The 26104-nt window shown below is 41.9% G+C and overlaps 1 protein-coding gene across 1 annotated transcript in view; it reads left to right on the top strand.

Moving 5' to 3' along the window:
• Nucleotides 1–26104, top strand: part of GC (GC vitamin D binding protein) — a 319714-nt gene that overhangs the window by 115010 nt on the left and 178600 nt on the right. The window contains exons 3-6 of the mRNA XM_044303019.1: nucleotides 66–198; nucleotides 12381–12592; nucleotides 13793–13925; nucleotides 22900–22994. Of these exons, the coding sequence (XP_044158954.1) occupies nucleotides 66–198; nucleotides 12381–12592; nucleotides 13793–13925; nucleotides 22900–22994 (573 nt within the window). The remainder of the gene's footprint in view (nucleotides 1–65; nucleotides 199–12380; nucleotides 12593–13792; nucleotides 13926–22899; nucleotides 22995–26104) is intronic.

Consider the following 26104-nt stretch of genomic DNA (forward strand, 5'->3'; position numbering starts at 1 on the left):
GCTTTTAGATAATTATTATGCTTCCAAGAATACAGTATATTTATTGACTTATTTGTTCTCTTTAGGGCGGTCATCATGAACAGCAGAAAGTATTCCAATGCTACTTTTGAAGAAATAGGTCACCTAGTGAAAGCCATAGGCTCACTGGTAGCCACATGCTGCGCCAAAGGAGCTGCCGCTGACTGTTATGACAATAGGGTAAATTTATAACATATATTCATTCCTAACAATAGGCCTCTCTACAAGATAACAGTTATAGTCTTTCTTCAGTCTGTCAAAAAAAACTGTTTTCCCAGAAAAATATACATGACGTTGCTAAAGAGAAAGTCCCTTAAAGCAGGACATGATGTTATTCAGCTGAGATCCTGCCAATCATCTGACAATGCGTCTCTTGATATATTCTTTTGAGTATATGTCAGAAATGCATATAAAATCTTGCAAGGAACAAGGGTTTGTGTGGGTTTCATGATCTACAAATATTATATGGTTGCGGTGAATTAAAGCTGTATTACGGTATCAGCAAATAATGTAATTATATGTGTAATGAAAAGTTATACAACTTTCTTTACAGTTTCTGTTTCACTTCCTGATTTTCAAGATCTCGGCTTGTAGTTATTCTACAAACCGGATTCCAAAAAAGTTGGGACACTATGCAAATCGTGAATAAAAACTGAATGCAATGATGTGGAGGTGCCAACTTCTAATATTTTATTCAGAATAGAACATAAATCACGGAACAAAAGTTTAAACTGAGAAAATGTACCATTTTAAGTGAAAAATATGTTGAATCAGAATTTCATGGTGTCAACAAATCCCCAAAAAGTTGGGACAAGGCCATTTTCAACACTGTGTGGCATCTCCCCTTCTTCTTACAACACTCAACAGACGTCTGGGGACCGAGGAGACCAGTTTCTCAAGTTTAGAAATCTGAATGCTCTCCCATTCTTGTCTAATACAGGCCTCTAACTGTTCAATCGTCTTGGTCCTCCTTTGTTGCACCTTCCTCTTTATGATGCGCCAAATGTTCTCTATAGGTGAAAGATCTGGACTGCAGACTGGCCATTTCAGTACCCGGATCCTTCTCCTACGCAGCCATGATGTTGTGATTGATGCAGAATGTGGTCTGGCATTATCTTGTTGAAAAATGCAGGGTCTTCCCTGAAAGAGATGACGTCTGGATGGGAGCATATGTTGTTCTAGAACCTGAATATATTTTTCTGCATTGATGGTGCCTTTCCAGACATGCAAGCTGCCCATGCCACACGTACTCATGCAACTCCATACCGACAGAGATGCAGGCTTCTGAACTGAGCGTTGATAACAACTTGGGTTGTCCTTGTCCTCTTTGGTCCGGATGACATGGCATCCCAGATTTCCAAAAATAACTTCGAATCGTGACTCGTCTGACCACAGAACAGTCTTCCATTTTGCCACACTCCATTTTTAAATGATCCCTGGCCCAGTGAAAACGCCTGAGCTTGTGGATCTTGCTTAGAAATGGCTTCTTCTTTGCACTGTAGAGTTTCAGCTGGCAACGGCGGATGGCATGTGGATTGTGTTCACTGACAATGGTTTCTGGAAGTATTCCTGAGCCCATTCTGTGATTTCCTTTACAGTAGCATTCCTGTTTGTGGTGCAGTGTCGTTTAAGGGCCCGGAGATCACGGGCATCCAGTATGGTTTTACGGCCTTGACCCTTACGCACAGAGATTGTTCCAGATTCTCTGAATCTTCGGATGATGTTATGCACAGTTGATGATGATAGATGCAAAGTCTTTGCAATTTTTCCCTGGGTAACACCTTTCTGATATTGCTCCACTATCTTTCTGCGCAACATTGTGGGAATTAGTGATCCTCTACCCATCTTGGCTTCTGAGAGACACTGCCACTCTGAGAAGCTCTTTTTATACCCAATCATGTTGCCAATTGACCTAATTAGTGTTAATTGGTCTTCCAGCTCTTCGTTATGCTCAAATTTACTTTTTCCAGCCTCTTATTGCTACTTGTCCCAACTTTTTGGGGATTTCTTGACACCGTGAAAATTTGAATCAACGTATCTTTCCTTTAAAATGATACATTTACTCGGATTAAACGTTTGATCTGTCATCTACGTTATATTACAAATAAAATATTGACATTTGCCATATCCACATCATTGCATTCAGTTTTTATTCACAATTTGTTTAGTGTCCCAACTTTTTTGGAATCCGGTTTGTATAAGAAAATTTAATTATACATATACTAAGATTTATTTGCTAATAATGGCTACTTGTGACCAATGTGTATGTTTGATGATTGTATGGCACTTACTGATATAGTCTTTGTTGATATTATGTGACAGTTGCTAGATTGCATAAGCCATGTTCTCCTGTTAGGCAAATCTTTTTGTGCTGTCCACATACAGGTCCTGTACATAAGATGGCTGCTGGGGGTCATGTAACCAGGCAAATCAACTCTGTATGATGTCTCCTGCATTCAAACACACTGTGCCTGCACTAAAAGCCTAACAGTGCAAGTGTAGATAGCAAGTGTGGGGTATTTGAACAGAGGAGACATCATATGGAGGTCATTTGCCTGATCACATGACCCTTCATCAGCAGTTATCTTATGAGCAAGACCTCTGTGTGGACAACACAAAAGTCTTGGCAAGAATGAGGGCATACACTATGAAATATAGTTAATAGTGCAACATTTCAACAGGCTGTATGGGTAAGTGCCATTTAGAAATCTTGCGTGCACATTTTTGAATAGTAGCCAGAAAGTGGGCAACCCATTTAAAGAGGTTTTGCCCTGTAGCAAGATTGATGACCTACACTGTTCTCACTACTTTCTGAAAAAGTAGTATGTTGAGGGCAGGGAGGTGGTAGGGCCACCAGGCCATGCCCATTTATATTTATTTAAGACAGTTTTCTGGCATAAATGAAGACAAAAACTTACAGCAGCTCTGAGTTGGTGTAGATTTCAGTTTAGGAGCATGGACTGCCACAGGATGCGCCTAATTCATGATGACGCTTTGCCTTGCCATAAATTAGGGGCATCTTCCGACAGTGCATGAGATATCAAGAAAACATAGCCTGGCTCTTCAGGAAACAGATGGGAAGCATGGTTGCAGGTACAGGAAAAAAAAGCAGTGGCCACTACTATGCTCTTTACAAAACACGTAGAAATTACAGTGTATACAATAAAAGGTCAAAACACTGAAATTAGGGATAAGGTGCCAGTGTCAGTTTGGGGTTGTTCTTCTCAGGGTAGGTTTTCTGCTGTGCCGATGATTACATATTTGAAAGCGGACACTCATAGCTAGTAATAGGATTGAATAGTGACCCCAATTCCAAGCTAGAAAACTGCTAATAATCCTAGAAAGCTACATATTCCTTTCTTCTGTCTGTGCTACAACATAGCTGTTCCTTAATTTTGTAATCACAAAATAGCAAAGATTTAATAAAAAAAATATTTTAATTTCCACTACTTCTTCTGTTAAGATATTATGTTCTAAATTACAGTCTTGCACTATAAATTAATTTTTACTTAAGTTATAATCAATCTAATTATGCATTAGCAGTAGGATGCCATGATAGAAAAGATACAAGATGATGCAATGAAAGTGACAATTTTATTCCATTGTTATCCTATTCTTATTATCTGTTAAATGTGAATCAAAGACATATATATATATATATATATATATATAAAATATATATTTATACAGTGTGTATATATATATATATATATATATATATATACATATTAGTGTTGGTTGGATAGAGCACCAAAGCAAAATGAAAGTCAATGGGAGAATACAAGCATTAAACCAGGCACCCCCTGCTCTGGGGAGGGTGTTGGGACTCTAGTTCGGCTTAGGAGTACCTGCTCAGACTCCATATATAGCTATGTCCATATATGGAGTCAGTGCTTGGGGACACCCCAGTGTATTTAAATCTAATTTAGCCTCTATTTCTTAAAAGTTTCTGGTGGGATTCAAACTCGCAACCTATACAGCAGAAGTCTAACTTTTTTTTTTTTTCAGTAACTGGCAAAGCAGCTATATAGTGTAGTGGTTAACATATATATATATATATATATATATATATATATATATATATATATACATTTTTACCCATAATATATTTACATATATTATTATATATTTAGAATATATAATACATTATAATACATGTAAATATATTATGGCTAAAACATCAGTAGTATGCCTTCATATATATGAAAAGTATGATAATCTATAATATATATATATATCATATATATATTTAGTAATTACACATTTTTTTACAAATACAAAACATATATACATTTTATTTAGCCTCTATTTCTGAAAAGTTTCTGGTAGGAGTTGAACTCACAACCTTCTATATTACAGCCCAGAATGTTAACCACTACACTATAGAGCTGCATGGCCAGTTGCAAAAAATAATCATAAGATGAGACTTCTGCTATATAGGAATACTTAGTACTAGTAAATATTCCAATACAGCAATAGTCTCATATTTGTATTTTTTTTTTAAGTACCTGGCCATGCAGCTCTATAGTGTAGTGGTTAACATTCTTGGCTGTAATGTAGAAAGTTGTGAGTTCAACTACCGCCAGAAAGTTTCAGAAATAGTTGCTAAATTAGATTTAAATACACTGACTGAGCACACGCGATATTCGGCCGAGCATGCTCGCCCAATACTAATGTATATATATATACTGTATATACACATTGGAAAAAATACCAGTTGCTGCCCAGGCATGAAGTGTTGGTCTGTTTGTGTGTTTATTGGATTTTCAAAAGTGCATGGGAGGCCAATTCATGCCCTCTTTTTTTTTTTTATGAAAAAAGCACTAGTAGCCCTATATACCCTGGCACTTACACACTGGTTTTTTTTTAACTGTCCATCAAAACATGACCTCTACAGTGCCCCGCCCCTTTAACTGTGACCTCCATCACTCCACACCTCCTTAACAGTGAACCTTACAGCACCATACCCCATTAATAGTGACCACCACAGTCCCAGGCCTCCTTAAAGGGAACCTGTCACTGGGATTTTGGGTATAGAGCTGAGGACATGGGTTGCTAGATTGCCGCTAGCACATTCGCAATACTCAGTCCCCATAGCTCTCTGTGCTTTTATTGTGTAAAAAAAAACCGATTTGATACATATGCAAATTAACATAAAAGAGTCATATCTTGCTTGTGTGACCAGAGAAGAGTCATATTTTCAAGCTCTGACTCATCTCAGGTTAATTTGCATATGTATCAAATCGGTTTTTATACACAATAAAAGCACACAGAGCTATGGGGACTGGATATTGCGGATGTGATAGCGGCAATCTAGCAACCCATGTCCTCAGCTCTATACCCAAAATCCCGGTGACAGGTTCCCTTTAATAGTGACCTCCAAAGTGCACCACCCCCTTAACATAACCTCCATAGCACCACACTCTCTTAACTGTTACTTCCACAGCACCAGACTCTTTCAACAATGACCTCCACCGCATCCAGCTCCCTTAATAATGACCTCCACAGCACCCTGTCCCCTTAACTGTGATTTTCACACTACCCCACCCCTCAACAGTGACCTCCAGTGGCCCGCCCCCTTAACTAACTCAACAGCGCTCACCCCCTTAACAATGACCTTCACTTCACCCTGCCCATTAACAGTGCATTGCCTCTTAACAGTAACAACAACACCCCACCCGCTTAACTGTGACATTCACAGTGACTTGGAATATATCAGGAACGTTGCAGAGCTGAGACCTTTATGAAAAATATCAAACCCCCAATCAGATGCCCCAATGTGTATCAGACCTCAGATTAGACCCCAAATGTTAATTAGACCTCAGCTCAGACCCCAGATAACATCTTATATCAGACTGCCAATGTTAATCAGACCCCCAATCAGACCTCAAATCAGACCCCCAATGTTAATCAGATCAGACAAAAAAATAAATAAAAATCAATTCACCTCTCCTGCTCCGGTTCCCATTGCAGCTCCTGAGATCCAGTGCTCTTCCTGCCGCGCTGTGCTGTTACTCAATGTTGCACAGTGTAAGGTCACAGAGCACGCCTACGTCCCCATGCTGTCCACGGGTCACAGCATCACTTGTGGCCCCAGCAGACAAAGACCAGGGAACGATGAGTACAGAGCCAGCACAGGGAGAGCTCTATTCACTGCTCCCTGGTCCTACTGTACTAATGAGTGCTTCCATAATGGAAGCGCTCATTAGTAATTGCCATATAAGATCCACTGACATTTTCCCCCCACTTTTAGGGGGGGGGGGGGAATGCATCTTATAGGACAGAAAAATTTGAGATATCTAATTGATTTGATTTAGAGAATCTAAATCAAATCAATATTTGGTGTAACCACTATTTGCCTTGCACAGAGCTTTTGAACGGGCTTAGCAAAAAAGTTGAGTCAAACCTTGGAGAGCTAACCACAGATCTTCTGAGCATGTAGGTTTGCTCAAATCCTTTTGTCTCTTCATGGAAACCTAAACAGAGGTGATGATGAGACAGACCTGATGATGCTGAGATTAGGGCTTTGTGGGGACCATAAAATCACTTCCTGGACTTCTTGTTTTTCTTAATACTGAAAATAGTTCTTAATTAATTTATTGGCTGCATGTTTGGTGTCATTGTCCTACTGCAGAATACATTTAAAGTATTAAAGGGAACCTGTCATCAACTTTATGCTGCGATCACTGAGGGCAGCATAAAATAATGACAGAAATGCTGATTTCAGCGGTGTGTCACTCATGAACTAAAGGTAAATGGTTGCTATGCACCAGCATCACAATCATAGCAGACTGATCCTGGAAAAGAGTCAAATCTACCTGAGAAGAGTCATGGTTATATATAATCTTCTGATCTCCTTGGCCATCTGCTGATGGTTGGCAGTTCTCGCCTACACAGAAAGGGAGAAAACTTGGTAGAAGACTGTCAGTCATCAGCAGGTCGGCAGGGAGAGCAGGAATTCATAAATAACCATGACTCTTCTCAGGTGGCAGTGACTCTTTTCCAGGTCCAGTCTGCAATGATTGTGATGTTGATTCCCGGCAACCACTTACTTTAACCTTATAAATGACAGACCGCTGAAATCAACTCACCTGTTTCTACTTTATACTGCCGTTAGTATGGGCAGCATAAAGTTGATGACAGGTTCCCTTTAACACTTCTATTTTTCAAAGCATTCTTGAAAGCATTTTTTCCACACCTGCCTAAACCTTTTTGCACACCATATTTTTTGCTTTATAAGACACACTTTCCCCCCCACAAGCTGAGGGAAAATGGCAATGCGTCTTATAAAGTGAATGCTATTGAGCGCTTCCATTATCTGATGGGGGCCTGTACTCACCCTTCCCTGGTCTTACTCCCTGCCACGCTGGACTATCATGACTATGTACAGCATCAATACATAGTCCATGCACTATGACCTGATGCTGTACCCATTTAAGTCACAATGCAGCGCAGGCTAGAGAAGACCAGGCAGCCTGACTGCAGGAGAGACTGACAGACCTGCAGAGTAGCGGTGGAGCAGGGTGGGTCTGATCTGATATGGAGGTCTGATGTGAGGATTTGATATGGGGGTCTGATCTGAGGTCAGATTAAAAAAATTAATTATTATTATTTTCCTCCTCTAAAACCTACCTAAGTGTATCTTATGATCAGATGCGCCTTATAAAGCAGGAAAAAAATATTAAATAATATATATTGTGTGTATATACAGTGGGATGCAAAAGTTTGGGCAACCTTGTTAATCGTCATGATTTTCCTGTATAAATCGTTGGTTGTTACGATAAAAGAATGTCAGTTAAATATATCATATAGGAGACACACACAGTGATATTTGAGAAGTGAAATGAAGTTTATTGGATTTACAGAAAGTGTGCTATAATTGTTTAAACAAAATTAGGCAGGTGCATAAATTTGGGCACTGTTGTCATTTTATTGATTCGAAAACCTTTAGAACTAATAATTGGAACTCGAATTGGCTTGATACGCTCAGTGACCCCTGACCTACATACACAGGTGAATCCAATTATGAAAAAGAGTATTTAAGGGGGTCAATTGTAAGTTTCCCTCCTCTTTTAATTTTCTCTGAAGAGTAGCAACATGGGGGTCTCAAAACAACTCTCAAATGACCTAAAGACAAAGATTGTTCACCATCATGGTTTAGGGGAAGGATACAGAAAGCTGTCTGTTTCCACAGTTAGGAACATATTGAGGAAATGGAAGACCACAGGCTCAGTTCAAGTTAAGGCTCGAAGTGGCAGACCAAGAAAAATCTCGGATAGACAGAAGCGACGAATGGTGAGAACAGTCAGAGTCAACCCACAGACCAGCACCAAAGACCTACAACATCATCTTGCTGCAGATGGAGTCACTGTGCATCGTTCAACCATTTGGCACACTTTACACAAGGAGATACTGTATGCGAGAGTGATGCAGAGGAAGCCTTTTCTCCGCCCACAGCACAAAAAGTGCCGCTTGAGGTGGGCTAAAGCACATTTGGACAAGCCAGCTTCATTTTGGAATAAGGTGCTGTGGACTGATAAAACTAAAATTGAGTTATTTGGCCATAACAAGGGGCATTATGCATGGAAGAAAAAGAACACAGCATTCCAAGAAAAACACCTGCTACCTACAGTAAAATATGGTGGTGGTTCCATCATGCTGTGGGGCTGTGTGGCCAGTGCAGGGACTGGGAATCTTGCCAAAGTTGAGGGACACATGGATTCCACTCAGTATCAGCAGATTCTGGAGACCAATGTCCAGGAATCAGTGACAAAGCTGAAGCTGCGCCGGGGCTGGATCTTTCAACAAGACAACGACCCTAAACACTGCTCAAAATCTTCTAAGGCATTTATGCAGAAGAACAAGTACAAAGTTCTGGAATGGCCATCTCAGTCCCCAGACCTGAATATAATTGAAAATCTGTGGTGTGACTTAAAGAGAGCTGTCCATGCTCGGAAGCCATCAAACCTGAATGAACTAAAGATGTTTTGTAAAGAGGAATGGTCCAAAATACCTTCAACCAGAATCCAGACTCTCATTGGAACCTACAGGAAGCGTTTAGAGGCTGTGATTTCTGCAAAAGAAGGATCTACTAAATATTGATTTCATTTCTATTTTGTGGTGCCCAAATGTATGCACCTGCCTAATTTTGTTTAAACAATTATAGCACACTTTCTGTAAATCCAATAAACTTCATTTCACTTCTCAAATATCACTGTGTGTGTCTCCTATATTATATATTTAACTGACATTTTTTATCGTAACAACCAACGATTTATACATTACAATCATGACGATTAACAAGGTTGCCCAAACTTTCGCATCCCACTGTATATATATATATATAATTAATATATATATATATATATATATATATATATATATACACCGATCAAAAATATAAACGCAACATTTTTGGTTTTGCTCCCATTTTGCATGAGCTGTGAACTCAAATATCTAAAACATTTTCTACATACACAAAAGTCCCATTACTCTTAAATATTGTTCACAAATCTGTCTTAATCTGTGTTAGTGAGCACTTCTTTGCCGAGATAATCCATCCCACCTCACAGGTGTGGCATATCAAGGTGCTGATTAGACAGCATAAATATTGCATAGATGTGCCTTAGATTGCCAACAATGAAAGGCCACTCTGAAATGTGCACGGTTTTGCCTTACTGTGGGGGAGGGGGCGGTCAGAAAACCAGTTAGTATCTATTGCGGCCACCATTTGCCTCACGCAGTGAGTTGAGCATGTTGTTAATTGTGGACTGTTGGTCCACTCCTCTTCAATAGCTGTGCGAAGTTGCAGAATATTGGCAGGAACTTGAACACGCTGTTGTATACACTGATCCAGAGCATCCCAAACATGCTTAATGGGTGACATGTCCAGTGAGTATGCTTGCCATGCAAGAACTGGAATGCTTTTAGCTTCCAGGAATTGTGTACAGATCCTTGCAATATGGGGCCATGCATTATCATGCTGCAACATGAGGTGATGGTCGTGGATGAATTGCACAACAATGGGCCTCAGGATCTCATCACAGTGTCTCTGTGCATTCAAAATGCCATCAATAAAATGCACCTGTGTTTGTTGTCCATAACATACGCCTGCCCATACCATAACCCCACCGCCACCATGGGCCACTCGATCCACAATGTTGACATCAGTAAACCGCTTACCCACATGATGCCACACATGCTATCTGCCATCTGCCCTGAACAGTGAAAACCGCGACTCATCCGTAGCACTATGAAATGCCTTTTGCGCTGTGGCATTAAAATAATTTTGATATTTCTAACTTTTTAGTCCAACCAAACTGACTGTTACTCTGTAATTCTTCTAGTGCCGTTCTATGGAAACAGTAGGTTTAAAGAGCACACCAAATGCTTGAAATAACTTCTTTATTAACTTCAACTTTTCTTCATATATAACACTGCTACCTCCGTAGCAGATAGTCCATGTATAAAACATGTATTGAATAAAGTATCACAAAATGGTGTTATGCATAAGATGGTGGTTCAACTGTTCAATCTTGTCATTCAACATAAAATGGTGGATATATTTCTTTCTTCAGTATCTGTACTCTCACTTTAAGTTATTTAAGCACTTTATGATCTCTCTCAGAGGTATATCTAAGGTTTAACCTTGCTCTACTTGGTTTTCAGTTTGCTCTATACAATTGCTTTGAGCAGTTTGCAGATTGCAGTTTGGTAGCAATTTGTAGTTCGTAATTTCTTTGGTGGAACATTAAAATACACATAACTGGTTCAGTATACAGTTCTAATCACAATACGAATGGTAGGAACATTATATAACTGTTCTAAATACCTATTTTGGCCTCTTTTTCCCATAAAACTGAACTCCAATAAAACTGAACTCTGACTGGAACTGTGTGTCTGTTCAGCTCCTCTCTATGGTGAATAATGATTCCAGCTAGGGGATTTCCCACACAGGCTGTGTGAGCCTGGCTGTGATTTGTCAAGACTCCTGGGCAGTAACAACAGTTTAACTCTATGCTTTCTGTTGTGTCTGCTGTGTCATTGAGCTTACCTTACATTCATATAATGAATCTTAAAGGCATATTATATTTTCTGCCTCTGTGAACTGTTTTAGGTTATTGGCAGGTCTAGCTATATACACATATAAGCCATATTAGCAACCTAGGACAAGTCTTATCTGGCCAGCTACACTCATCTCCAATGTGCCATCGAATGTGAGCATTTGCCAACTCAAGTCGGTTACGACGAAGAACTGCAGTCAGGTCCAGACCCCGATGAGGATGAAAAGCATGCAGATGAGCTTCCCTAACACGGTTTCTGACAGTTTGTGCAGAAATTCTTTGGTTATGAAAACCGATTGTTGGTGCAGCTGTCCGGGAGGCTGGTCTCAGACGATCATGGAGGTGAACATGCTGGATGTGGAGGTCCTGGGCTCTTGTGGTTACACGTGGTCTGCGGTTGTGAGGCCAGTTGGATGTATTGCCAAATTCTCTGAAACGCCTTTGGAGACGGCTTATGGTAGAGAAATGAACATTCATTGCACGGGCGACAGCTCAGGTAGAAATTCTTGCAGTCAGGATGCCAATTGCATGCTCCCTCAAACGTTACGACATCTGTGACATTGTACTGTGTGATCAAACTGCACATTTCAGAGTGGCTTTTAATTGTGGGCAGTCTAAGGCACACCTGTGCAATATTTATGCTGTCTAATCAGCACCTTGATATGCCACACCTGTGAGCTGGCATGGATTATCTTAGCAATGGAAAAGTGCTCACTAACACAGATTTAGACAGATTTGTGAACAATATTTGAGAGTAATGGGTCTTTTGTGTATGTAGAAAATGTTTCAGATCTTTGAGTTCAGCTCATGCAAAATGGGAGCAAAACTGAAAGTGTTGCGTTTATATTTTTGCTCAGTATATATATATATATATATATATATATATATATAAATATATAAATTGAAAAAGGTTCTGAGAGAGAACCGAAACGTTGCTACATGACATGTGTGAATAAATAGCACATTTTTTCATCTTTCAAGGAGTGCTGCGGAATTTTATTGTTCGTTCATCATCCTGAATCGAGGGATTATCTGCTGGCACCCATCTTTTCAACTGTCAAGGGAATGCTGCCTGACTTTTTATGGATATATATATATACACATCAGTGCTATTTCATAGTCTTTTTTTTTTTTCTAATTGTATATAACCCCTTTAACTGTTTATGAATCTATTCTATATATTTACTTTTTTGTTAATATTTTCGCTTGGTATAGGCACCTTTAACATTTTCTTGCATTTAAAATGGCTATAACACATAAGCTTATTTATTTATTAATTACCACTATTTTTATGTTAAGGCTTCTGCCTTGTCTGCCAAGTCTTGTGATCCGAAGTCTCCATTCCCTAAACATCCTGGGGTTGGAAGTTGTTGTCTTCACAAGGGTCTTGAAAGAAAACTGTGTTTGGCTGACTTAAAACAACCTCCAAAGGAATTTCCAACATATGTGGAACAGTCTAATGAAGAAGCTTGTAATGCCTTTAAGACTGATGCACAAGCATTTTCCACAAGGCAAGTCAAAACTTTATTATGGCTTTTATATCCTAGGGTGCATAAGTACAAAAAGCTTGCTTTCTACAACCAATCATATTATTTACAAGAGTTCTGTATGAATATATTGCACATCAAGAAATGTGATTTTAGAAAGTCTTACATTTTCAGTATGTATATCTAGATAAAGTTCACTTGATTCATTTTTTTAATGATAAAATCATTAATAGAGATTTATGTCAACATATTTTAACCGTAGTTTGGAAATGTAATTAAATTCTAATATTTTTGGATGAGAGATCACATTACAACTAGGATGGCAAAACAATGCTAAAAAGTGGTAGGCAGGGAGCTACCCAAGAAAGAAGAGGAAATCATGCTGGCACCAATTAGTCATAAGTGAAGCTTGCCATAGTAGTTTTGCCTTGTGATGTTCATATCTGGGGGATTAAAATAAAATGAAAGTTTTTGTCCACTTTAGAAAATTAATTTGCATACACCCTATTAAGAAGTTCTGAGTTTGTTAAAGGGGTCTTCTATTCAAGATCCCCATCTTCTGGTCAGAATAGTGAGCAGTTACAAAATGTGTCTCTAACTCTGGAGTACCTGTCCTTTTTCTGCAATACACAAACAGGACATTGATTCAAATGCGTAATTCCCCCGTGATGACACTGCTGAGAAACTGAACACTTAGGGGGTAATTTATTATACTGAAATACGTCTATATGAGGCGTATTTCAGGCACAGATGGCAGCACAATGCTTAGTTGCGCCGCTATCTGCGACTTTGCCAGCTCATGCCAGGTCTAAAATTGTGGGAGAGGAAGGGGACGGGCTGGAAAAAGGTCTAAATGTAAGACAGCTAGGATGCTGTCTTACATTTAGAACTGGCGCTGGATGCTTCGAAGTTAAGGAGAGGCCTGCGCCTCTTTATAACTTTGGTGGAACCACCAACATCTTAGGGCTTTATTTAGACCGGCATCTAAACGTTGATCTTAAAAAATGTACCCCTTACTGCCAGGTTTCCCCCACATACTACAATTTAATGCTCAAGGTCCCAGCAAGAGATTTATTGGTGATCTGCTTATTGTCCAATGACTTTTCTCAAAATTCGACAACCCATTTAAAGCAAAATGTATCTCATGAAATTTTGTTTTTTGAAGACCAAACCAAAAATCTTGAATTTGTCAACAATATGTTGGGATTATTTTCTTCCTTCCAGATTTTTATATGAATATTCCAGCAATTATGCACAAACTCCACTTCCTGTTATCCTCAATTCCACAGAGAACTACTTGAGCATGGTTAAGGATTGCTGCACATCTGACAAGTCTACATCATGTTTTCTCAGAAAGGTGAGCATTCCTATTGTTATATAAACATTTTTGCTCTTTTTAAATATTAATTATTGTTCTTGGAATTTTTATATGTAAAACTGTCAATTTAAAGGGTTTCTGTCATCAGAAAAATGGGTATTAACCTGGCTGACATTAGCGATGTGCTAATGTCAGCTGAACATATCTTCCTCACTGTGACGTATTAAGCGCAGTAAGGGAAGGATGTTCGCCGGCAGCCAGCTTCCTCACTGCGCCTGCTCCGATAACTGAACGGGACGGTGCAGACGCGAGATTTCCCCGGCAGACAGAAGACCAATGCAGGCCTGGCCCTGTCAATCAAGTGTAGAAGGGCGTGGAAAGAGGTAAGTCAACAGAGCCTTTAGGAGCAGGTGCCACGCCCCCCCTGCTCCTAGAGGCTTATTTGCATACTATAAAAGTTTGTTTTTATAAAAAACGGTGGCACATAGTGACATGGGACTAATATAGTTATGTTCAGCTGAGATTAGCACATCGCTAATGTCAGCCAGGTTAATACCCATTTTTCTGATGACAGAAACCCTTTAAATTAAGTTTTCATTAGGAAAAAGGGTTACATGATAGTGGTATACAATACATGATGAAATCGCAAAGACAGTATTACAATAGAGTATACTGTATATATAGAATAGCACCAACTGATTGACCACAGGGTTATTAAGAACATAAGAAACACATACTATGATATATCTTAAAGCATCAGTTATATACTTTACATTTTAGATGAAACATTTTCTTGCATAATCCTTTTTAAGCCAATAAATACAGTTTGCATTACCTTTTTTATGGAAAATGCACCATGGCATATACAGTGCATTAGAAAAGTACATTTTGTTTTGCAGCCTTGTGCTAAAATAAAAAGTTCAACTTTTTCACTATCATTCTGCACTCAATATCGCATAGTGATAATGTGAAAACAGAATGCTAATTTATTAAACATGAAAAACTAAATATTCAATTATCCTGAGTATTCAGACCCTTTACTTAGTTAGTTAAAGCACCTAGTTAAAGCATCTTTGTCAGAGATTGCAGCATTTGATCTTCTTGGTTATGAATGATGCCACAAGGTTTGCACACCTGTATTTGGGGATGTTCTGCTATTCTTCTCTGCAGACCCTCTCAAGTTCTGTCAGGTTGGATGGGGACCATCTGTGGATGGCCATTTTGGGGTCTCTCCAGAGATGTTCCATTAAGTTCAAGCAGGGCCCTGGCTGAGCTTCTCAAGAACATTCAGAGAATTGTCCATACGCCACAGTTGTGTTGTTTTGGCTATACGCTTAGGGTCATTCTCTTGTTGTAAACTGCCAGTGGAGTCTGAGGTCCAGTGCATGCTGCATCAGGTTTTCATGCTTTAATCCATTCAACTTTCCATCAACTCTGACCAGTCTCCTGATCCAGCCACTAAAAAACACCCCATAGCATGATGCTGCCACCACCATGCTTCAAAGTAAGGATGGTATTGAGCAGGTAATAAGAAGAGCCTGTTTTCCTTCAAATATGCTTCTTTAGGCAAAATAAGTTCAATCTTGGTTTTATCAGACTAGAGAATCTTGATTCTCAGTGCCTGAGAGTCCTTTAGGTGCTTTTTTGTAAGTCCACATGGGCTTTCATGTGTATTTCTGCCCACTCTGTCGAGTGCTACATTAATGGTTCTGGAACCTCTGGAAGTTTCTCCCATCTGCACAAAAGATCTTTGGAGCTCAGCCAGGGTGACCATTGGTTTGTTTTTTTACTTCTCTCACCAAGGCCCTTCCCCCTGGTCCCTTATTTCAGTGAGGTGGACAGCTCTCAGAGGAGTCATGGTTTCCAAACTTCTTCTATTTAAGAATTATGGAGGCCGCTGTGCTCTTTGGAATTTTTAGTGCAGAAGACACTTTCTATACCCTTTTCCAAACCTGCACAATTGTGTACTTCCACACAATTCATGTCTCTGGGCTCTACAGGCAGTTTTTTTCTCCCCATGGCGTGTTTTTCTCTGATATGCATTGTCTGATTTGAGACCTTATATAGACAGGTGTATGCCTCTTTTTAAATCATGTCCTATCAACTGAATTTAGTAGACACATCTTAAAGATGAACAAGTGAAATGGCGGTAATAGTGGCATCTGTAGCCATGGTATTGATGGTAGGGCAGTGACAGTGGCATTCAGGAGAAATACACAGCAGGTAATCGGAGGGAGGCCAAAGAGCCCACCATGATATATCATAATCTAATAAAAATGGTAGGAATGGTGAAGACTCCAATGATGATTGTGTGTTGGACAGGACCTGGGAGCCAGATCGGTTTGCTGAGGAGGAGGAGACAACATCAGAGGACGAGGGTTGTGGCATAAGCACCAATAAAGAGTAGAGGCAAAGTATGGCCATAATCTCCCAATGATATGCTAGGACCAGGTCTGCTTTGGGAGCTGGTGATTCCACTGACACTGTGAGAACTAAGCTGAGTAAAATAAGTCATGGTCAGTCAAACACAAACATAGCCACCACAGCTGTACTGAACAACATGAAGTTACAATACACCATCCCATGGACAAAAAGAGGTGGCTTCCAACTACCACAAGAAGAGTTTCTTCCTTCTCCCAGCACAATTGCAGCAGCCAGGCCATATCCACCACGGGCAGTACGGTGTCACATAATCGTCATCACTTTCTGCCTTTCACACTCAGATTCCTCCTCTGTCTCCAGCCATCAATAATGGAATGCATGGTCAGGAAACAACTCTACACACCCAGCAGTCGGATTGTGCACAAACTTAATTCCCACTGGGCCAAGTTGCTGGTGAATTCAGGGAAGGACTGGCAGCCTTAGTCCTGGGGGGCAAATCCAGTCAAGTGGCCCATTTTTAGCCCCGCCCATTATTAAAAGCCCCTCCTACATATAATAGGCCACTCCCAACAAACACTGTACAGCTGAAAATCTATTGTTGAGGCCTGTCTAAACACATCATACGGAGAGGGGAGGGCCTGTCTACAGCCAGGGAGCTCCTCCGCTCTCCTCCCTCCCCAGATCCTGCTCAAGGCTTGTGGTTCCCCCCACTATCTGCCACCCGCCCGTGGCCTGCTGCCCCCTTTGGCCATCCTCACCCAGCTCTGAATCCTCCTTCTGCAAATGACAGGGGGAGGAGTCGGAGCATCTCCTCTCTTACATAGCACCTCATACCTCTTACATCCAGTGATGTCACCTTTGTTGCAGACGTTCTCTTTTCTCATCTTCTCCATTCAGACAAGACCGCCATGATGATTTTTCAGCCATCTCCCGTCTCTGCAGAGATTGACAAACAAACATTAGTTTCCAACATTTCCATCATCTTCGCATCTTCAGAACACCCTTTCCTACCACTCCCAATACTATATTGCAGAAACAGTCCCCCTGGAAATACTGCTACCACACAGATAGTGCCCCCTTCAACAATTATTGGCACACAGTGCTCTAAAAAATAACTGCGCCCAGACACTAATAGTATAAAGATAATGTCCCCCAAAAAATAATTGTGCTGAGCTAATACTGTGCCAGGGTGCCCCCCAAAGTAACAGTGCTCCCCCAAATCCCACTAATAGAAATAATTCTCTGCCAGAGCACAGTTAGTAGTAATAATGCCCCTATAGTGCCCATACTAGTAATCATGTTCCTCATAGCCCCCAGTAGTAGGAAAGCTCAGCATAATACCCCCTAGTAGTAATAATTCTCCCTATAATATGACAGTACATGAAATACCCCTGCTTAGTGCCCAGAGTTGAGCTAATGTCTCCCAGTATAAAATACCCCTATATAGTGCCCAAGTAAATGCCCTCATAGTGCTCCTCTCCCCCTTCCCCATAGTGTCCCCCATAATATGCCAGTAAAAAAATGCCTCTTCTTAGTGCCCCCAGCAGATGCCCCTAAAGTGGTCCTCTCCCCATAATGTGCCAGTAAAAAATGCCCCTTCCTAGTGCCACCATATGCCCCAATAGTGCTCCACTCCCCCATAGTGCCCCCCCCCAAAAAAAAAACATAGTGCTACTCTCCCCTATAGTGCCTCCCATAATGTGCCAGTAAAAAATGCCCCCTTAGTGCCACCAGATGCCATAGTGGCCCCCATAATGTGCCTTTAGAGCCCCCACTTCCCAATAGTGCCCCCAAATAATGCCCCTATAGTGACACAGATGCCCCATAGTGCCGCTCTCCCCTATAAATACTGGTGTCATAATGTGCCAATAATAAACAAAAAGCCCCTTTAGAGCCCTCAGATACCCCCATAGGCTCCTCTCCCCCATGGTGCCCCCCATAATGTGCCAGTAAAAAATGTCCCCATAGTGCTCCCCCAAAATGGGCAAGAAATAAATACCCCAGATGGCCAACGCCCAAAAAAAAAATGGGTCTGTAAGAAATGCCAGCTCCCCACATAGTGCCAGCTCCCCACATAGTGCCAGCTCCCCCATAGTGCCAGCTCCCCCCATAGTGCCAGTTCCCCCCATAGTGCCAGCTCCCCCATAGTGCCAGCTCCCACATATAGTGCCAGCTCCCCCCATAGTGCCAGCTTCCCCCGCAAAGAAAAAAAAATAAAAAAAAACATTAATACTTACCTCCATCAGCAGCGATGCGATGCAGGCCTCTTCTGGAGCTGTCTTGCACTGCGTGCTGCCTGGCTCAGGCGGCGCAATGATAATGACGTCACTGCGCCGCCTGAGTCGGCCTCTGATAGACTGCAGGCATTAGTGCCTGCGGACTATCAGAAGAACAGGGGAGGGACACGGCTCTCCCTCCCCTGCCCCACAGCACAGCCATCTGTATCGCTGTCCTGAGGATGGCGATACAGATGAATATGGAGATGAGCGCTTCAACAATAGAAGCGCTCATCTCCTACTGCCCGCCGCCACTACAGCCGCAATTACATCCAGGGACTGAGGAATTAAAAAAATTAAAATTATTTGTTTTTAGGGCAGCCTGGGTGGCAATTGTCTCCCTGCCTCCGTCCTAGCCCGCCCCTGCTGGTGATGCAGTCACTGATGCACCATTAAGTAGAATATGCTATCTTTAGCGAGCTGATGACTTGCGCTGAACCTTGCTAGAACATACTGTACCTAGCTGGCATTATTTTTCATGCCAGAGAACATGGGCTGCTCCCTGCGATTGTTGCTGTGCGGCAAGATACATGCCATGGTACTAATGCCCTCTGGTTCTGTGCCTTCTCCATAGTAGAAATGCCCATTGTGCCCCCTTCACATTAGTAATGCCCTCTGTGCACCCTCCAGAGTAGAAATGCCCTCTGTGCCCCCTCCATAGTAATAAAGTCCTCTGTGCCCCCTCAATAGTAATAAAGTCCTCTGTGCCCCCTCCATAGTAATAAAGACCTCTGAGCCCCCTTCATAGTAATAAAGTCCTCTGTGCTCCCTCAATAGTAATAAAGTCCTCTGTGCCCCCTCCATAGTAATAAAGACCTCTGTGCCCCCTCTGTATTAAAACAAAAAAACGCAAAAACACTAACTACTCACCTTGTCCCGGTACTGAAGCTGACATACCTCTCTTCCCTGCAGACACAGATTGCTCTGCAGCACTGTGTTGGTAGGGCTTATGCAGATTTTTGGGCTGCAGGCTCCGCCCACACAAGCCGGCAGCACGATCTGTGTCTGCAGGCTGAATGGTGGAGCAGGAGTATGGAAGTAGAAAGGAGAGCAGGGAACTGAGCGGTGACTGACAGGACCGCAGCTCCCGATGCTCCAGCAATGAGTGATTCCATCTGTATTGATGTAAGCGCACATTGCCTCTGGCACCCCGCTGAGAGCAGACACCGGGGGTGACCCTCCCCCCACACCCCCTCCTTAGCACGCCACTGGTCCTGGAGTAGCATATACAGGCAGGGATAGTACATGTCCTTCACAGCCCACTGGGTCAATATTTTTTGCGGCAGCAGGTACTTTTGATCTCTCCAGGATTGTTTTGGCCTGGCTCCCACACCAGGCACTTTTCCGCTTCCTCCACCTCCTCCTCCATGGACACCCCCCATCGCCAACAGCAGCAGGGCACATCGTTGCTCCCACTCTTCCTCATTCCTATCATATGTTTCAAGTCAAGCTTTGCTATGAGCTGTTGGATCTGATTGGCCAGGGCAACAGCAGCTGCACAGGCGAGCATTTGCAAATGCACAACAAGCAGCAAACAACCCACTTGCTGTTACCCCACCAACTCCAACTGGGCAAGGTGGTCAGAAGCAATGGCCACAACATAGTGGCCTAGCTGAACCTGGGGGAAATAACACATGCTCTCTGCATGATTTACACGATTGACATAGTTGTACAACGCTTTTTAAAAAAGTACACTGATTTGTGCAAGGTGCTGGCAATGTCTAGGAGTCTGTCCTCGTAGATCAGCCATTCTTATGTGGTGAGGAATGCTGTCCTGGACTTGCAGTGACAGAATGATCTGCTATTACATTGCTTAATCCGCGACATTCACACTCACTGGAGTTTAACATTGCACATGCTAGAGCCTCTGTACGAGCAGCGGAAAGCCATGAATGATTTTGTCATACTCCAGAACGCCTCAGCATCATGGAGCATGTGTTGTTTCAAGGTCAGGCAGTAGCAGAGTCGCCTTTTGGGTGCTGAAGCCCCTTGAAGAGGCCACAACATTTTTCAGTAGGGACAACTGAGACATGAATGATCTCATCCCCCTCATATATATCTTAGAAGAGATGCTGACACTCAAGCAGCAGGCAGCAAAGGCGGAATTAGAACAGTTAATGCATCATGCTGTCCACCCCATATCTGTTATGGACCCACAAAGAGAAACTGCAATGGAGGTGGAGGAAGATGAGGAGAAGGTGGTGCCACTGGGGGAGAAACTGGAAATAGAGGATCACGATGATGGTGACAATGGCCATAACACCCAATCGTCTCAGTGGGTTGTGGAGCCAGAAAGAACAGATCCCTCAAGATGGCTGGCCAGAATGGCGAGCTGTATGCTTGCTTGCTTTCCCATGGAAAGGTGGATTATTGTTATCAAGCAGTCTGCTGATTACTGGATAGCCATGCTTTTAGACCCTCACTTTTTTCCTCCCTCCAAAAGTGAGGCCAAATTACGTTATAATCTTTAAATACGCAGCTTGCCTGCTACCAGAGTGTCTGAAAATGAGGCCTCTGTACACCTCCTACAGAGTCACTCACCTCCTACCGCCACAAACAGCAGAAGCTGAACCTGCCAGTTCAGTCTCCTCAACAAGATTAAACAGTTTTTGTTTTACAGTATGTGCCATACCTGGCTGAGGAAAATCATCAAGTGAAGACTTCCTACCTCAACCTCCTGGTTCAGTCCTACCTAGACTCTGGCCTGGCTCTGGTGCATACCTTGTTCCCTGACCCTATGGATTTCTGGGCATGCAGATTAGACCCAATATGCTCTCTGTCTTCTTTCTTGCACAGTCTCAATTGTCATCTGAGTCTTCATCTCCAAAAGGGGCTTAGTGACACCAAAATAGACTAAGTTGTCCTCCACCAATGTCCAAAACATCATTTTTGTCAAAATGAACCAAACCTGGATTTGGGAATTTTTTCACACTTCTCTAGCTGAGATTGATAAATAGATCTGGCCTTGTTGACGGTATTCCATATTGTTACTGTCGCATTCTGTCTGCATTTATACCATCATTTTGCCTGCCTACTATCATGTTCCGTACAGCTGGTGCTGCCATCATGCCACTCAAGTATAAGTACATGCCACTCAAGATTGCAACACTCCTTCAGTTTTAGATATGTCCAATGTTACTTTATTCCAGTTAGTGCATCTTAAACAATGCAACGTTTCTACTAGTCTACTGAGTGCTGCAGTCTTCTATAATTGGATCAATATCTGGAACTGTGAGCCAGGGTCCGACATTGCTTGCACCTGGAGGCCTTCCAAGAACTTTGATTAATTAAACATACCTATTCAGGTAACGTAGTGCTGCTCCACCTTGAACTTTGTTTGCCATCATGCCACTGCCACCATCATGCCACTACTGCTGTCTGCCTGCCTTCCAATGTTTACCATCTGGCTGATACTGTCACAGCTGCTACTCATTTCTAATCCAATACTTCCACATAACGCTATGCATCCACTGCTGCTTCTACTACTACTACCCATAGACAGCCGATCTACTGCCTTGTATGTTCCATACTATGCTGTGTCTGCTGCCACTACTACTGAGGCCATGTACCTCTATTACCCAACCTTTCCACATCCACACTGTATTGCTGCTACTTCCAATTAGAAGGGTGGATTTTTTAGGCTCTTTCAGAACAAGACACTTTTTCTTTTAACAATTATCACTTGTGGGTGTATAAATACAGGCCGGCTTTCTGCCCCAATAAGGCATAATTTGTCTTAGTCCCAACTAGTAACTCTTTCTTCTGACATGTAGAACTTCTGCGTGTCATATGGGTAGGCATTTAGACCCTATCAAGGCATCATTTTTGGATGCTTGGAATATGAAAAAACATAACATATGCAACTGCGCAGTGTGTTTTTAAACATGCTGTTCATTATTGCTGTCAAATAAGCATTTACACATGGCTATGTATGACAGTGTCATACTGACACGATTTGCTATTGCTTTCATTATGTTCAAGAGTCAAAGGAGGGGGAGAGAAAAATAAAAAAATCATAAAAAACTAACGAAAAGAGATAACATATTTTTCAAAAAAATTGGAGTCCTGGGAGACTACAGGATATGTAGCAATTTCCAGGAATTTGGGGTTAAGTTGGTTTAGGTGGAATCGATTTGGGTCCAAACCAAACTTTTTAAAAAATTCAGCGAAGTGGATCCGAACTGAATCTCAAAAGGTTCGCTCACCTCTAATCTATTGTCTAGTAATTTTACACTAATTACATGGATAAAAAGCTTGGGCGTATGTATATATTTTTTTTTCCAAAAGGAAAAAAAAAAACATGTCTATAATAAAATACCCTTTAAATATATTTTAAATTCTTCTTGTTTTTTTAGAAACTTGAAAGGCAGCCACTGCATTTACTTACTGTGATGTCCAACAGGCTATGTTCTCGCTTTGCCAGTTATGGGGAAGATAAATTAAAATTCAGGTACAAAAAAATGTCTAAGGAAACAAATATTTATCTCTGTTGACTATAATATATCTCATATCTATTTATTTCTCTATTTATCTATCTCCTCAGGGGTGTGGTTATGTGGACCTTTCTAGTGCCCTGAAACCCACTCTGTGTTGTTTATCAGAAACTAAGTTAAAGGGATTGTAATATAATTAAATATTAATAATTAAATGTATACTATAATCTATCTATATATCTATACACATGGACAGAATTGTTGGTATCCTCCCATTAAAGAAAGAAAACCCACAGTGGTTACAGAAATGACTTGAACCTGCCAAAAGTAATAATAAATAGAAAATCAATGATGAAAATCAGACATTGCTTTTGAATTGTGGTTCAACAGAATAATTTATAAAACAAACTAATGAAACTGGCCTAGACAAAAATGAGGGTACCCTTAACTTTAAATTTGTGTGCACAAGTTTTTTATGCAATCACTGCAATCAAGCAATTTCTGGCGCAGTGAGGAATCTGGCACCAGGAGCGTATCATTTACTCACTGCGCCTGCGCCGATGACAGAAGTGAACGGCGCAGGCGCGTGAATTCGTCCTATGGCTGTGATGGAGGCAGGCATTCAAGACGAGATGGGCGGACATACAGTGTGAGTAGACTGAGCCTCTAGGTGCTGAAAAGACGCCCCCATAGCACCTAGAGGCTCATTTGCATAGGAATAAAAGTTTGTTTTTTAAAGAAACGGCTCCACACAAAGGTCTAAGAATTGCATGGTTATGGAGATCAGACACTAGCAGATTGCTAGTGTCTGAAAGCTTATTTGGTCAAACTGAAGTGGTAGAAACCCTTTAAATAGACAGACTGACTGATTACAATTTTGAAGACACCTGCGATGCTAATTACAAGTCTAAATCGAGCACCAAAGTGCTTGTGTGCTCTGGCTGAACACATCGGTATGCTCGATAGAAGTCAATGGAAGAATCCCAGGCACCCCCTGCTCGAAAGAGAAGAGGGTGTCTGGTTCACAAAAAAAGTTAGAAATGATTAAACCAATAGATGGCGCTGTTCATGAGTAGTGTAAATCGCAAATTTTCAATGCAAATGGTTTTTCAGCTTTTCATTTGCATGTCTTTCCTATATGCCCATGTTTATGCAAATTTGTTTTTACATGATAAAAATGTATAGAAAGGTTATTGAATATTATTCTAGGACAATCAGAAAACTTTTTGTCTCGGGGCGGAGCTAGCCGCGAGCCAAGATGGACGTCTGATCTCAGAGCTCCTCACAGACACTGCTGCATCCACGGTATAACGGGTGTTATATCCAACTAAGGTGGTGAAAACTAATAAAGACAGAAGCGACACTGCACTGGGCACCCAAAAATCATGCCACATGCAATCAGAGATGGATCGTTTCCTTAAAAAACTGAGTTACTCAGCCGGCACACAGATCCAAGATGGCGCCGGAGGGTGCCAGAGCCGCCGCACAGCCAGACGATTCCGATGGAGAAAGCTCCTGCGCTATGTCAGAAGGAACGGAGCCTGCGGACCTCCCGCTGTCCAGGGCCTTCTTCAAGAAGACACACTACAAAGCGCTGCAACCCCTGCACAAGGACATATCCGACATAAAGACGGAGGTAAAACAGATTGGGGGCCGCGTTATGGCGCTAGAGGAGACACAGGCGGTTATAGCTAGCCACGGGGAGGCCGTGCGAAATGTCCTGCAGGACCATAATACGTATCTTCCCTCAGCTCTTCTCCACCTGGAAGACCAGGAAAACAGGAGCAGGCAAAAGAATGTCCGCATAAGAGGGGTTCCAGAAGATGTTCTTCCTGGGGAAATTACAACCGCGGTAACCGCCATATTTGCCTCACTAGTGGGAGAGGAGAAGGCCGCTCAGATAGTGATTGAGAGGGCCCACAGAGCTCTGAGGCCTAAGCCGCTTGAGAATGGCCCCCCTAGAGACATAATATGTGGCCTACTGAACTTTCTTGACACAGCCTCCATTTTAAGAGCTGCAAGAAATGCCAAGAATATTTCTTACAACGGGGCCCGTATTCAATTCTTCCAGGACCTAGCGTCCAGTACACTGGCGAAGCGCAGGGCACTGAAGCCTGTTACAGATGCCCTTAGATCGCATAAGCTGCCAGTAAGATGGCTATTTCCATTTGGCCTAGCAACCTCCAAAGCAGGGCAACAAATTATATCAGAACGCCGCAGGACTTAACAACCGCCTGGGATAAACTTGGTATTGCTCCCATTGAAGTCCAGCCATGGATGCCCGTACCAGAAGACCTGGGCATACCTGACCTGCCTGAGATTCCAACGTGGCAGGTAGTCAAGAAGCCAAAATCTCCAAAGAATAGGAAGACCACCTGAGGACAGCCAGGAACTGGCTATATTCTTCTAATTACCTTCCTCACTAGTTCTTTACACTCACCCTTATATTCCATCATCAGAGGCGTTTGTTGGAGGTCGTCAGGAGACAACCTAATATTACCTGAGGTTATATGTTCATATTGTGATGTTAACCACTTTAGCAGACGAATGCATCCTAGTTCACTAACCAACCACTGTATAGTGGAGGTGAACTTTGTGCATATCTGTTATGGTTTTTTCATGTCACTTCTGTCTGCAGAAGTTTAAAGAATTTGATAATGCCTTTTCACCTTTTTAGGTTCTTATTTTATTTTATTTAATTTACTATATGTTTTCACCCGTTGTGCGATAAGGTGTAATCCATGTTGTTCACAAACATGCAGCTAGTCTTGATGTCAAAGGCTTTCCTCCCTTCCAAGCAGGGGTGGGGTGTTCCACTTGGCCCGACCCGCCCTCCCTATGCACAAGGTGGGGATGGCGTGGTGGGTCTGGGTGGAACGCGACCACCCTCATTATTGATTGTATCAATAACCACTGTCAACCCCTGGTTCTTTATTATGGTTCACTGTAAAAATAGGTTATCCCCAGTTCTTTACCATTGCAAGGCTCATGATGGATCAGAACCCTCACCTCCTCTCATAGGATATGGCTAATTTGAATGTATTGTCCCATAATGTGAATGGGCTTAATATCCCTCAAAAAAGACGACAGATCTTTAATCTGCTACATAAACAGAAAGCTGACATAG

The sequence above is a fragment of the Bufo gargarizans genome, chromosome 1 (assembly GCF_014858855.1).
Source record: "Bufo gargarizans isolate SCDJY-AF-19 chromosome 1, ASM1485885v1, whole genome shotgun sequence".
Taxonomy (NCBI): domain Eukaryota; kingdom Metazoa; phylum Chordata; class Amphibia; order Anura; family Bufonidae; genus Bufo; species Bufo gargarizans.